The sequence below is a fragment of the Rhipicephalus sanguineus genome, chromosome 5 (genome assembly GCF_013339695.2).
Source record: "Rhipicephalus sanguineus isolate Rsan-2018 chromosome 5, BIME_Rsan_1.4, whole genome shotgun sequence".
In the NCBI taxonomy this organism is placed as follows: Eukaryota; Metazoa; Arthropoda; class Arachnida; order Ixodida; family Ixodidae; genus Rhipicephalus; species Rhipicephalus sanguineus.
The window spans coordinates 72,210,099-72,225,869 of NC_051180.1; the positions used below are offsets into that span (position 1 = coordinate 72,210,099).

A 15,771-nucleotide genomic window follows, 5' to 3' on the forward strand; every position below is an offset into this window, starting at 1 on the left:
GACCCTTACTTTATGTTTTGATACATACACTTTGCTCATTTATCCTCCATGTCATGGAATTCCCTTCAGATTCAATGCCTTGTTTGGCAACATTTGCAAAAATAGTGCTGTTTTGTCGGCACGAATGTTTCCAATAACATGATGGTACAGTAAACCTGAAAGGGTAATTTGAAGTGCTTAAAACAAAACTAGACGTCTTCCCCAGCGGTACAGTGGTTACGGGGCTTGGCTGCGGAGCCGAAAGTTGCTGGTTTGATCCCGGCCATGGCAGTCGCATTTCGAGGGAAGCGAGATACTGGAGGCCCATGTACTGACATTGAAGGGAAGCTGAAGTGGTTTTAGAATTCGGTAAAACTTCGTTGTTAACAAGGGCCAACATTATTGTCGACAATGGCGTAATTTTTTCCGCTGTTGTGCCGGCAGGAGCTTTAAAATACGCGAAAGAAAAGTTCGTCTTCCTGTGCCCGCGCAAATGCGCTGAAAGTGTGGGCGTGGAAACGAACTAACCGGAACTACGTCATCGTCGGTAGCTTTGGCGAAGGCGTGCAGCACTGTCATATCTTCAGTCATGGCCTCCGTGACTAGTTCTCGCTGCGCGTGTTGGTGGAACTGATTGCGAAGGCCATGTTTTAACAGTGCTGATGTTGCCGATGGCACGGCCCTCCGAAGATGACGTCACCGCGTTCGCTCAGCATCTCAAGAAGCCCTGCAGCTGCAGCCGCCATTTTTTGCCAAGATATGCTATTTGTGGTCACTTCTGTGAACTCTTACATTGGTTTTTGAATTCAGCAGGGATCAAACTATGGTCACACACTCCAAAGTCATTTTTAAAAAAGAAGTGCTTAAGCTTCCCTTTAATGAGCACGTTAAAGAACCCCAGGTGGACGAAATTTGCAGATCCCTCCACTATGGCATTCATCATAATCTTATCATGGTTTTCGCACGTAAAACCCCACAAATTATTATTAATAAAACAAAACTAGACGTTTATATATAGACACAAATAACAGAAACTGGCATTTATATGCACAATAATGCTAATGCTAAATAACATCTTTAGCCTGAATTCGTGCTAATACGCCCATATGGTGGGGCTCTGGAGCATGGGAACAAAGAAAAATTTGTGTATAGTTTGATCTCTAGTTGTCACAGTAACTGCCATTGTACTAGGGTCAGTTTGTGCAGATTACCTCTACAAGCATGCAGAGAGATTTGGTTCCAGCACAGTATCCCTTTCTCAATGGTTTAGCATCAATGGCAGCATTAGTCAATGCGAAAAAATTGCCTTCGTACTGCTGTACGTGCCTTCATACACTCTGTAATTAATGCAATGCCACACAATTAATTTGTATTTCAAGGTGATTAAAAATTTGTTCAAGGAAAGCAGTGCCTGAGTTATCGTAGTACCTATGGTTAGGTGGATCACAATGCAGAAGGATTATAAGATCTGGAAGGTTATTGTGCACTGTGTATGCATTGTGCAAACTTCAACGTAATTGTAGATAGCAAAAGGGTTCCTTCTTTCTGTGTGTGCATTTCGTCTGGGATGAAAACCTTTGTGCCATGTTCCAAATTCACGATGACAAATAATTGATGTCATGAAAATAGTACAGTGAAGTTTCAGTAATTTTAGCTCTTGAGAGGATGAAAAATGTGCATGTAGCAGTTTCTAAACTTCAAAATTTTAACCGTTGCAATCTTGCTGTACTGCATGCCTGGCATCTAGTAATAATTACTATAGCAGATGACATGACTCTGTCATTTTTAGCTGGAGAGTACCAACAGGCGATTCACCAAGCGCGATGCCAGCACATTCTTGAGGAACAGTGAGACGGGCATTGTGGACCAGGTGATGCTGACTGTGAATGCAGAAGGCTACAAGTTCTGCAAAATTCGTGTGCGCTCTGTGCGCATCCCACAGATTGGTGACAAGTTTGCCAGCCGGCACGGCCAGAAAGGCACTTGTGGTATCACCTATCGGCAAGAGGTAAGTTCACACAAGGCCTTTTTGAAGTTTGTAGCACGCTGGCATTCATCTAGATATAACAAAAGTCGGTAAAATTGGCAGTTTACTTTGGTGTATTGAATTGAGTGCAAACTATGTACTAGTTGCCAATGGATTCTTCTTTTACGTGGAGGGTGCCACAAAAATGTTCGTAGAACAGGGCAGTATGAAAAAGAAAATGCCGACCAAGACTTGATGCCGTGCCAGCAAAGTTTTCACAATGGCCTTACATCGTACTTAAAACTGAAGGGAAAAAAAATGCAGGTCTAATACATTGTGGTAATTGGTGTAAGCAAAGTTATTGCACTTATTTGATCTGCCAACACAGCTTGTCATCAAAACCTCGAGTGTTGTCTACGGTTGTGTGACACTGATGCGATACGTTCATTGAACCGAACCACTTATTCTCCGCTCATTTTGATGAATGCACAGCATCCAAAATCATCGCACCCCACAAAAACAAGAGCTTCGGTCAAATTCAGTGATTCCACTCCTGCGCCAAAGTGCGCCAAATTGAATTTACTGTGCCATTCTGATAAAATCAACGTAAATTGCGCCAAACTGCGCCAGAGTCTCTGGTTAGGGTGTGTCTGTCACCGGCAATCGCACCGCCGGCGCATCAGAACCTGTGCAGCTTGATCTTGGGGCCACCAAAGTCACAACCACGGACCAAGAATTATTCCACCGAATAAACAGTGCTTGCGCGAGCGTCCCGATCCATGACGCCATGATCGGTGCCGACGCAGCTTCTGTTGTGCAAGCGGACTCGACGGCAAGATGCATCCTCCGCAGAAGCTCGTGACGCGTAGGACAATCGGTACCGTGAAAGTGAGGCGGCGATTCATCGGCGGGCGTCATCTGTTCCAGAAACACTGCTGATAGTAGCTTGTTTCAGGAGTCGCACGGCTTGTAATTGAAGCAATGTTCAGTAATAACCACACGCGTGCCGCTAGAATGTCTGTCCCTTCTGTTTTTGGACATCGCGGAATGATATTTGGGCAAACTAGCCATAGATATATAGAGCAATGTCGAATTTTCCGTGCTTCGCGTCCATGGAATATCACGTGAACGGTGGGAACGCATTGAAACTTTTCATCAAATATACTTTATCTATGGATCTTCATTCAGAGGAGCTTTTTCGTAATTTTCTTCCATGGTTGGTAATCGTTCTTGCGGTAATACCCCCTGAAAGACCCTGCCCTTTTGAGCTCGTGAGTGTTAGGACCCAATTTGAATATTTTGCTTGTTCTTTTTTCAAATGTCATCACATTAATAAAAGAACGCCTCCTGGCCGGAGAAGCCGCAATTCTGTTTTCATTTGCGCAGCAGTCAGTAAGTAGAACCCCGCTGATAAGTTTTTGAAGGGACCGTAGGACATAAACGTAAGAGACGGGAAACGTAAGAGCCGAAAAACAGGAAAAACTACAAAATATTTAGTGGTACAGAATTTTATTTCAATGCTTACGAGCAGCACGAAAATTGGCGCGCTCAGCCACGATCTAGTCGACGGATAGAAAGGCGGAGCTGGGGACGGCCTCATCCACAGAAATGTAATCAACGTGTGTGATTTTTTTAACACCAACAGCTGTAGGCATGAAAGAACTAAGCACACGCAATCACGACCAGCGCGGCGAGTCCGACCGCGAACCGCGCACACGACCATGCGAGCTCCAACCAGCTCGAACTCCTCCCGTCTAAAGTCCCTAGATTTTTCCCTGTTCTTTCTAAGTAAAGAGGAAAAATCTAGGGACTTTACTCCCGTCCTCCGACAAATAACAATGATGATGAGTCTACGCCAACGTGATGGCAGAAGTGAATACCAATTTCAAAGGCCTTGCTTTCGCAAGCAATTACGTCATAGACGCCATGTTTGTGAAATACAAATCTCAAAGGCAATGCTTTTGTCATCAGTAAATGCCAATCTCGAAGGCCTCGCTTTTGCGAGCAATTACGTCATAGACGCCATCTTTACAATACGAATCTCGAAGGCGATGCATTTGTTTGCATCAATCGAAAGATCCTGTTGCTTGCACCTCTCATGCGGCTAATGTTATGGTCAAACCAGGCCAAGCTGCATGAAAATGCACCAATGACCGCTCTCTTCGGTAGTCACTCGGTCGGCTTCGAGCGCACTTCGCGACATATCATACGGGAACGGTCCGACAGTTATGACGTAACAGCGGGGTTCCCAATACATTGTATCCTATGGGAGCTATGCCGGGACCGGCGGAAAACGACGTAACAGCCGAGAAAACGCAGCAGTGAGGAATGTAACAGCGGGGTTCTACTTAGTGGGCCCGTCGCTGACAGCCCTGGTGTCTGAACTCCTACTGTGAAGCGGTTACGCTATGTTATACGTCCGCCCCTCGCTTTCAGTGAAGAAAATGAGTTTCGCTTAAAGGCGAAGCAGTGAATGCAATAGCAACAAATTGCATTGTTATACGAAGTAAGGCCAGCAGCTAACTCTTTTGGATCTGATCTCGCATAACTCAACAGAAGGCAGATTTAAGAGAATACGGCTGCTTCATGGACCGAAGTGAATTTCGAGCATTCAGTTGTCTATACGTGAAGTAAGTGTTGCGAGCACAGCAAGTTTACGACCCTTCTCCTGATGCTTGTCAAGATAGCGCGCGCGCCGGTGACTGCGCCCTTCGAGCGACGCCGCAAGAACAGCCAGTTGTGCAGCCAGTGCTTCTTGTTCACACCATCACCCTTACCTTGTGGTATCATAAAAAGTGCATAACCATTTGTAGGCTGGTTTTTGCGGTTATAGATGCAACAGCACGGCATAGCACGACAGACAGCGCAAAAAACAAAGCGCGCGCAATGTTCGTTACGCGCTGCCGCGGCGAAAAATGGCGCGAGTGAAAAAGAAAAATATACCAGCAAAACCACGTGCCTCTAAGGTCCACGTGCCTCTAAGATCCACGTGCCTCTAAGGGCAACCGCGAAGGAGACCAGTCGTCGCGCAGAAAAAGCGGCGGAGAACGGGGGGAGGAGGGAGAGAGGAAGGCGCGCGCGCGGCGGCAAGTACAATGAATAGCAGTACTTTCCCAAAATCAAGGGGCTTTAGGGGGATGTTATCGCAATGTCCTCTGTTTAACGGAGACGACCGGCTCCTTTCATCTCCGCTTCAGCCGCGTTCATCGCCAGCGCCTACGAGCTTTTACACGCAGTTAGAACATACGATGCGCGGGGGTAGATGTTACCATGCGCGGGGTGATGTTATCAATTTGGACTTTATACTGAAAATGACGGGAATAATGGCGACGGCAAAAATCCGTTGAGAGTGCGCATATAATTGCTATCGCAATGAAAAAAAAATAATTATGGCAGCTTCGCACTAGTAGTGCCAAGCCTGAAGGAAGGGCGGAGCTTCCTTGTTTCTCTCTTTTTTTTTTCCTGCTCTTTCTTTCTCTGTATTTCTGCTTCTTGTTTCTCCTTTTTGTATCAGTTTCTTTCTCCCTCTATTTTTTTCTCTTTTGTGCTCTTTCTATCTTTTTTCAGGGTGTCTACCGACCGGGAAATCCGGGAAAACCGGTAATTCTCAGGGATTTTGGGTAGTCTGGAAGTTCTCAGGGAAATCTCAAGGAAATTGTGCTCCCATTAGGGAAAATCCATAGTAACTTTATTGAAAGGCAATGGAAGTCGCGGTAGCACTGGCTCGATATTTTGTGAACGCATTTTTCAAATCAAACGGCCGCTGCGGCTGCGGGAAGGGGCACACCTCGATGCTTTCATCGCCTTTGGAGCGGTGAAGTGGGAGAGAATCCGGCTAATGCGTGGCATGCGGGAACCATGAACCACGGCACATCGTATCGCGCAATGTTGTCAGGGTGTTCTGTGACTACGCGGTGAAGTGCTGTATTCTTTCTCACGCGTGCTCTGCGTTAGCGCCCGATATGGTGTTTTTGTTATCGCCGCGTGTCAAGTAACAAGCATGACTAGTTGTAGAAGCGGTAGCAGTAGATGTAACGTGCTTGAGTTATCTTGCAAGTGATCGCAATCATTCAGGAAGCGGATGTCTTCGAGAAGGCTGGTATCTGGCAAGCCATCCCGACCGGCGAGAAAAAAGACGTCGCTTGTTGGCTGGTATCGGAGAGCTCACTTGCTCTGATCCCGAGCTTCAAAGATGCTGTTTAGGACTCCATGAAGAATAGAATAAATTTCCAGGCGAGAGCTAGCGTAACTAACGGGCCCATTCACAGCAAGTGAAAGCTTTTTTCTTTCTTTTTTTCCCGATGAGGGCACTGCTGAAACAAGTTTTAGGCAGTCGACCGATATCTTTGGGGGCTGCAGCTCGCAATTACCAGCCACACCACGTGGATGTTTGCTACAAAGCCGAATTACAAAACTTTTCAGAGCCAACGCATACCGGCGACCGAAATTCGCGACACCAGCACGGGTCCCATTTGCTCGATTCGGCGCGCGATGTCGGGAAAACAGTAACGTTTCCACCATGGTCACACGCAGGCATTTAACTCATCATCACTACCTCGAGCCATTGCACATTGGAACGATCTTCCTGATCACATTGTATCCATCCCTAATCGTGAAACATTCCGTGATAACCTGATTTCATTGTACTCTAGCATTGTATAACGTTGTTCCGTCTTGCTGTTTGTTATCTTTTTCTTTTTTTTTTTGCTTTTTGTCTGTATTCCTCTTTATTGTTTTGTAAATACTGATGCCCCCCTTACTCAATGCCCTTCAATGGTCCTGTAAGGCATTTTGAATAAATAAAAAAAATAAATAAATAATCGGATGTGCCGTAATTCAGGCTGTTGCCGTGCTTTCATGCAATCTTAACCCGCAGCTATATTGCTTTTTTTTTGCGATAGCAATTATATAGACACTCCGACGCGAATTTTTTGCCTTCGCCATGATCTTCCTTATAAAGTCCAATTTGCGATTACCTCACCCAGCGCGTCGTATGCTCTATGTGCGAGTGAAAGCGCGCGAGTGCTGCCAACGAACAGGGCTTAAGCAGAGATGAAACGAGCCGACAGTCTCGTTCACGCGATGGACACACGGAGATAGCAGCCGACGGGTTGGGGAGGTGGGGGGGGGGGGGCTGCTTGATTTCGACAGGAAGTGCGTACTTTGTACCAGCGGGCGTGGTCGCGTGTGCCGCGGTATCTTTAGTGGGGATCACTAGACGGTTCATACCTTTGTAGGTGTTGTGCTCTAATTGCAAAACTTCCGTTGAAGCCATAGCAATGGCGGATCCAAAGGGGGGGGGGGGGGGCGTAGCAGCGATCGCCCCCTCCCTTTAGTGCCTGTCGTTCACCTCCTTTGTCAGGCTGCCTGTTGAGTTTGCCCCCTTTTTCAGGTTGCTTTGCCTGCCACTGCCCAAATAATCCTTCGGTAACTATGCCTTGCATGAAAGGTCGAATTTCAGTTTAACGAAGTTTCGATATAACGAAGTGAGTTGCCGCTTTTGCCAACTTCGCTATATTGAGGTTTAACTGTTCTTTGTACTATTCAAATGGGATTAAGTCATTTTTATTTTTAAACGTGCGTACTAGAGAGTGACATCATCGAGCCACATGGTGTCTGCCCATCTTGACAAAAAGAAAAATTCTGTTTCAGGGAATTTTAGCAAAAACACTCAGGGAAAACCTGGAAAACTCAGGGAATTTAGAAATGTCAACTCGGTAGACACCCTGTGTTGCCATATTAGTCGAGCATTCTTGTGGTATTTTCAGTTTAAGATTAATCCTTCAGTAACTATGCCTTGCATGAAAGGTCGAATTTCAGTTTAGCGAAGTTTCGGTATAACGAAGTGAGTTGCCGCTTTTACCAACTTCTCTATATTGCGGTTTAACTGTTCTATGTACTATTCAAATGGGATTAAGTCGTTTTCATTTTCTAACGTGCGTATTAGGGAGTGACATCACCGAGCGATATAGTCTCTACCCATCTTGACATAAAACAAAGTTCTGTTTCACTCAGGGAATTTAGCAAAAACACTCAGGGAAAACCTGGAAAACTCAGGGAATTTAGAAAAGTCAACTCGGTAGACACCCTGTTCTTTCTCTTGCCTTTCTCTCTCTTTCTATTTATCGCTTCCTCTTTCTTTCTGCTTCTTTCTCTCGATTTCTGTTTTTCTTTCTTTCAGTCTTGCTCGCTGTGTTTTTCTCTTTTTCGTGTCTTGTTGTTTTCTTCTCTCTCTTTCTATGTCCGTTTCTGTCTTTCTATCTTTTTATGTCTTCATTCCCTTTATCTTTCTCTTTCTTTCTGCTTCTTTGTTTCTCTCTCTCTCTCTTCCACGTGTTTCATGTGCTCCACTTCGCCGAGCAGAGTTTTGGTTTAATGCTCACACCTGCTGTACATGGTAGTGGGGCTTGCCCAATTCCTGTCACGCATACCCACCTGAGGAGTTTTGCACGACGGAGCGCACGTTACCGATAGCTTAATCAGCTTCACTGTTCAAAAATGAGCAGCCATTCCACCCTGTAAGCTGGACGCGACCAGCGAAGCTGTTTAGCGCACAGCACAGATACGAAATGGTGGACGCCAGTTTGGTATGTTAGGCTAGGCTGTTAACGTTCAGTACACATTATTTTTTGCCCTTCTCTCTAGAGGACACTAGGGAATGCCCTAGCTGTACACAGCTTCACTGTAAAAGGAAAACGAAGTTTGTGATATCATGTAGTCCCCCGTTGAATGCACTTTCGGACACTTTCGCGGATGCTTGGCTTAAAGCAGGTCTCCATCTTCCAGACAACCTGGCCTATGCAGGCGATAGTCTGAAGCACTGCGAGAATGCTCTTGCTTCCGCACAGAGAGGCCTCAGAGAGAGCGAAGGGATTGTAGAAAGAAGTTCGCTTTCTGAGCTCAGCTAAGTGATGCCATCTGGCGCCCAGCAATGCAATTGATTGAGGAGAAAAAGAACCTAGCCTTTGCCTATTAGTCGTCTTAGGGGATGCAACAGTGGTAATCGTTAGCATTGAGGCACTGTTGTATGTCATGGCGTTTGTCTACCACTTCTGCTGATAATTACGTAGATGTATTCATAGTGTTCGTCGTAAAGTACAATTTTCAGTATGCAGTATTTTGTTTGTTTGCTAGTTTCGAAAAACAAATCGCTGAATAGGTTATTTAAGGACACTCAAATGCATGACGCCCTTATTTTGACGTTATCGAGTGAAATATGGAGTGCTCCTGGGGTGATTTTCTCCATGAGATTTGCAATGAACCAAAATATTTCTAGCTCTTCATAAAGCCCCGCAATAATTATTCAGGTGCTTGAATGTAAATGCAACTTGCTTCTCCAGTGTACTCCAGGATCTGAAACTGACGCTTTCAACCTTTCGGCTCTTCCACGAGCGATTCGTTTGTGGAATGACCTTCCAGATGATCTCGCATCACAGCGAGATCAGGCAAAGTCCTTAAACAACCTCAAAAAATATTTACGCACCGAAATTTGATGTATGGCGTTGCAATGCTTTTACCGGTATGTTTTTCTTCTTTTTTTCCCCGTTTTTATTTTATCCTCTGTGTTCAGTTATTTGCGAAAAACTCTTTCGGCAGTTATCATATGTTGTTAAACTGTTAGTGTTTAAATAGTTACTTTATATTATCTTTTGTGTAACGCCTTTAGACACTACATTTTGCTGTTTTAGTATATTTTGCATTTCTATGTTCGTGTGTTCAGTTACATCTGTAATAATCAGTATTTCACCTATGTATATTTATCTCTATTTTGTACATGCTGTAATGCCCCCCTTTCACAATGCCCCACGAGGGCGCTGTAAGGTACTCATAATTAAAAAAAATTAAATTTACATTGTGAAAAAGAAAAGCTGCTCAAAAGTGATCCAAGATGGAACTTTTCGCTGCTCCAAAGTGCTCCAAAATGGAAATTTTACTGCTCCAAAAATTTCTCCAAATCAGAAGTCCTCGGTAGCATCTGCAAATATCGTGTGGCAAGGTTAGGTGACAAGCTGAATTACATCTTTGTTCATGGTGGCCACGTTTCCTTGTTTGTGGTGTTGCGTGCGTGTAATTCAGTATTGTCGCAGAACAGTCATATAATTTTATCCAGTTGGTTGCATTGTGGTGGGTGCATGTGAGCAGCTTCTAGACTAGTACTTGAAACTTGCTGCAGCTGTGCACTCATTGAAAAAAACTTATCTGTGGTCAAAGTTCCTGTTGTTTCGAATTGCTTTCATTAGGAATTTATTAGAGCTGTGTGAATAGCAAAATTTTGGGTGCGAAGCGAATTCGAATATTGAAGTGTGAGTGCGAATCGAATTGAATATTTTTCGAATATTTCTAGAATATTTTTCGAATACTTCGAAGCGAAATTGCAGGAAAAAAAGTTGGAGAGGATTCCTAAGCATATTCTTATAAGATAGCAACATGAAAGTGTTTCTTTTCGCTAGGTTGAAGCGCAATGTAGAGGTCGAATTGTATTTATGGACATGATTTGGTGCAACCAAAGTGTTGCCAATAACACTTTACACGTGGTAGGCAAAATTGCCATTTCCTCAGCCTCTCCTCCTCTTTCAACTTCTGTGGAAGCCCAACTGATGTGGCGGATAAGGGTGTGCTCCCTTAAAGTCCAGAGTTGGGTGATTCCACGTAAGATTGAACAATCGATGGCTGGTCGACCTCTCAAATTTATTTCAAAATTTTATATATTATTGCCTGATGAGTGGAAAGAAGAGATCTGCAATTTGTTTTGCCGCCAAAATTTTTTTCGAAGCACAGGAAATCAATAATGACGAAGAGGTGGAGTGAAGCGCTCATCCGCTCTGCCGTTTTGGCCAACTTTCGTTCTGAATTGCACAAAACATATTAAAGTTAGGTAGCTGAAATTTCTTTAACTAAATATATGCACGTTTTTGCTTCTGCTCAGGTATTTTTAGTTTTGATGTGTAGTGCAGATGTTTTTACAAAAAACCTCAAAATTGGCCCAGGGAACGTTATTTTCTTTACTTTGAAGGTCTTTATCTCAAAAATTCCTTGTAGCAGAGCGACAAAAATTGCACATTACGTTCTTCGCATGCTTATCTACCACACTGCGGAATCTTACATTTATGTAACGTTTCAGTAAGGAGATATGATCGAGTTAAGTTAACGAAAACACCGGACAATGGAAACTTCTGACGACATTAAAAAAAAAAAAAACCCATTTTTTATATTTCAACTTTGTCCACTTATTCTCCTCCACATCAGCTTTCATAATCATTGAAAACATGTTGCATAATGTCGTTGCACTAATAGTTACGACCCCTCCAATGAGACCCTTAGGCAAGCATTGGCAATTCCGACTTCTTGCCCAGCAAGTGTATAAAATGCAGGCAGGATTGAATTTCTTTTTATTAGAAGGCCAGCAGGGGGTACCGAAAAAGGTGTCGCCGGCACTGAACACGTTAATTTTGAAATTATTTCGTCACTGCAGCAGCCACGAGCGCGGGGCTACCGAGCAGGCGCGCGCGCACCTGAGATGCTCGTTGTAAGAGACGGCGCAATGAGAGCTCGTTTTCGCATCCTCAGACTGATTGAGTTCGAAACAGCAACACCTCTCGGGTGACTTGAACGCACGTGCACTGGAGCTTCGCTATTTTATCCACCCTGTGTTCGCACCGCGGCTAGGTGCTGATAACACGGCAGAGGTGGAAGCAAGATGAAAACTCTATAAGGGAGCTATGAGCGCTCGCTTCACGCACGCTGCTGCCACAGAAACTGCGCTGCGCCAGTTGCGATCAGTGGAAAGCATGAACGTGGCGCTCCAGTGGCAAAGCAAAATATGGATTGTCAAAGAAAAGAAAAGCAAAACTATCGGTAACCGGATGCGCTTGTCTATATTAGATGTCGGCAGCAGACGGCGTGAACTGGCCGCGCCTTCGGTGCGCTGTTCACACTTCATTCGGCGCGGATAGTTCTTGTGCTTTGCTCTTACTCTATTCCTCCTGTGCTTCTCATGGCGAGAAGTATACAGTCGAACCCGGGTATATCGAACTCGCCAAAAAACGTTTATTAGTTCGATATATGGCATAATTCGATATAGGCCCGCTATAGGATTTTAACACAAAGGCACATAACAATAAGAAAAGTACTTTATTAATATGGTGGCTTACTTGCGTGCCCTATTTTGGAACAAAATAGTCCTGGATTTTCTTCTGTGTCAACGACTTCGCTGCCTGCGACAGCACACACGCCTCCACGTTGTCCAACGAGTCAGAGCAGCTGAGGCTGCAACCTTCCACATTCATGCAATAGCGCCGGACCAACGCAAGTGCACTAATCACTTCGGAGGATGTAGGCAATGGGCCATTGTCAATTTCCTTATTGTTGTCGCTTTGGCTCGTGGTCGGCACGACGTCTGCAACGTAGTCCTCATCTTGTAGCTCACCCGTGATGGCGACATCATCGTCCGCACTGACGAACTCGTCGAATGTCGATCCGTCGATAGCTCCCGGGAACTCTGCCAGCTCGCTCCAAACTTCGGCGGAAACACCTGCGGTGTTTTCAGTGCTGTCATCGGAATTTGGGGTGTCATCACCAGGCATGCGGAAGCCGGCACGCCTAAAGCAGTTCTGGATCGTCTCCTTCGTGACATCTGCCCACGATCTACTCAACATAGAAAGAGCTCCGAGCAAGTCGATCTTAAGCTCCCTGCCGACACGAAGGTTCACAGAGCACCAACAGGCAACACCACCAGCACGGACCACGCTGAATGAGGACTCGAGGAAAACAGGCAGCAGCAGGCACACAAGCATAAAGAAAGAAAAAATGGCGCTCACTTCTACCGCCTCTGTACCTCGGAGAAAGCACGACGGTCTCTGATTGGCTGTAAGCGCTGCGAGTGGGCCAGGATCATTTCTTGCAGGGGGGTGTTCGCCCGTGCACAACCGGGTCTAAACCACTTTTTCTAGGGTGGCGCCGGCAGTTTTCCCCGCCACCGCGAGGGAAAGCCAACTTGCTGGGGCACTTTTGAGGCACATGGAGTTTGATATATCGGTTGTCGTTGCTATTTTCGTTCGATGTAACAGTAACTTTTGCTATATATTCTCAATGTAAATTTACCGTGTTTAGAAATTGTTCGATATACGGGATAATTTGATATAAACGGGTTCGATATAGTCGGGCTCGACTGTAGCTCGGAATGAGTGTATTGTGGAGACTACCTCTTGAAGCACAAGAAGCTTAAAGGAGTACTGACACGAATTTTAAAAAATTTCGGATTGTTGCTCTGAATAAAAATACTGGTGTCGAGAAACCTAAAACGACTATTGTGGTGCCTGGGAATGCATGGTATATATTTTAATTAGCGACAACTTAAAAAGACACTTTCGGTTTAGATATCGAGGGGGTGGCTTCTCAGTGTCGTTTCATAGCAGTTTGACGTCACGGAGATACAGAGACTCGCGACGTACTAGCAGCAAATTCGTCATCTGCTCGTGGTGCACATAAACAACGATGAGTGAATTGTCGTCCTGTGACCCTGACAGTGATTTCTGCGATTTAGGCTGCATGCAGGACGCAGAACTCTCAAACTCGGGGGAACTGTCTTGACTCGTCGGGATAATGTCCTTGCAGTGGGGCTGGCTTGCAGATGCTCAGCGACGAAAACTTCAAAGTCAAATTAAAATATTTTATACGCGTTCTCCGACTCCAGTGTGTGGACAGCGCTGCATACCAACGAAGCAAAATATGTCCCTTTTGCGATGTCTCAAAATTGTGTGAGTACTTCTCAGGGTGCGCACAGGTCCTTGAAACCCTTGAATACCCTTGAAAATCGAAAGTCTGTTTTCAAGGCCTTTAAAAACCTTGAATTTCAGACCAGTCCTTGAAAAACCTTGAATTTGCTGAATGCTAAATTTGAATTGGTATTTGTCTTCATGGAAACGGTTTTCGTTGCTGAACTTTTGTCTTTTGTTCGGAGTTCTGAAATGCGGCCAAGAAACCGTACCAATTTTTATACCTATTTAGCCGACTCTCGTTAGGCAGCTGGCAACGTTAGACTTGGTGCGAGTCTCGGAGGTAGCGTTCACCGTAGACATCGTGTCAGTGACTTAAAACATCACCACCGGTACTAGTGGAAGTAGTATAGGCTGCAAGCGCAGTCGCCCCATCGCTATCACATGTCTATTGTCTCTGTGCAACTAGTCCAACGCGGCGTCTGCATTTGTGCGCGGGCTTTAACCTAGTCGTGTCCTTGTGCTACCAGCGCTTTTTGGAATGAGCCTGCCTTCTACGTGTTAGTGCAAGGGGTGCAAGTGATGTGTTGATAAGTGAAACAATGCGTACAAGAAGGAAATTTCAGACTACGTGGCCCCACCATGACTACAAGCACTGGATTGCACCTGACACGACGAATCCGCATTGGGCTAAGTGCGAGCTTTGCGGCAAAACTTTTGATGTGACTGCCATGGGTGAATCCGCTTTAAAAAGTCACATGAAAAGTGCCAAGCATACTGGCACAATCAAGATGGGGCAAGGGAGTGCGTTGAAAAGCTACCTGACACCTGTTGCGACAGTGCAGTGCACTACAGCGTCTCCGTTGCAGTCGCCAAGCTTAAATGATGCTTCTAAAACGCACGAGCTTGTCACTGACGAATTTACATTGTGATATTTGGTAAACATATCTTTATTTATTTTTTACTGCGTGCAATACAAGCAGATTTGTATTGCGACATGTATTTTTCTTTGTGCAATAAATGTCAGACCTTTTGAGAGCACTGTTTCAAGATCTTCAACATGGGAAAAAAAAATTACCTCTTGAAGAGAGCCTTGAAAATTCTCCTATAGGGTCTTGAAAGTTCTTGAATATCCTTGAATTTTCTCCTTTGAAACCTGTACAAACCCTGCTTCTTTAATTATTGCAAAGAAGCCAAAATTTCGCAGAGTTACCGACCTAGGCATATACGCTTTGAGGGAACGTTTAACGCCCGAAAGATCAGTGACTGCCAGTGAGATGGACTACTTGTGCTACGCGTGCTTTTGCTACCACTACAATGAAAGATCTTCACGGAACGCACAGTTTAACGATGACATTCTTATGTCCCCTGAAAAAGAAATCGACGTCATTAACCAGATCGCTGCGACTACCGGTGCACGTGCGTTCAAGTCACCCGAGAGGTGTTGCTGTTTCGAACTCAATCGGTCTGAGGACGCGAAAACGAGCTCTCACTGCGCCGTCTCTTACAACGAGCATCTCGGGTGCGCGCGCGCCTGCTCGGTAGCCCCGCGCTCGTGGCTGCTGCAGTGACGAAATAAATTCAAAATTAACGTCTTCAGTGCCGGCGACACCTTTCTCGGTACCTGCTGGCCTTTTAATAAAAAGCAATTCAATCCTGCCTGCATTTTATACACTTGCTGAGCAAGAAGTCGGAATTGCCAAACCTTGCCTAAGGGTCTCATTGGAGGGGTCGTAACTATTAGCGCAACGACATTATGCAACACGTTTTCAATGATTATGAAAGCTGATGTGGAGGAGAATAAGTGGACAAAGTTGAAGAAATATAAAAAATGGGTTTTTTTTTTTAAATGTCGTCAGAAGTTTCCATTGTCCGGTGTTTTCGTTAACTTAACTCGATCATATCTCCTTACTGAAACGTTACATAAATGTAAGATTCCGCAGTGTGGTAGATAAGCATGCGAAGAACGTAATGCGCAATTTTTGTCGCTCTGCTACAAGGAATTTTTGAGATAAAGACCTTCAAAGTAAAGAAAGTAACGTTCCCTGGGCCAATTTTGAGGTTTTTTGTAAAAACATCTGCACTACACATCAAAACTAAAAATACCTGAGC

General features: G+C 44.9%; 1 protein-coding gene across 1 annotated transcript in view; it reads left to right on the top strand.

The window, feature by feature from the left end:
• Nucleotides 1-15,771, top strand: part of LOC119393748 (DNA-directed RNA polymerase II subunit RPB2) — a 208,431-nt gene that overhangs the window by 103,601 nt on the left and 89,059 nt on the right. Inside the window, exon 10 of the mRNA XM_037660880.2 lies at nt 1,769-1,987. Coding sequence (XP_037516808.1) covers nt 1,769-1,987 — 219 coding nt within the window. The remainder of the gene's footprint in view (nt 1-1,768; nt 1,988-15,771) is intronic.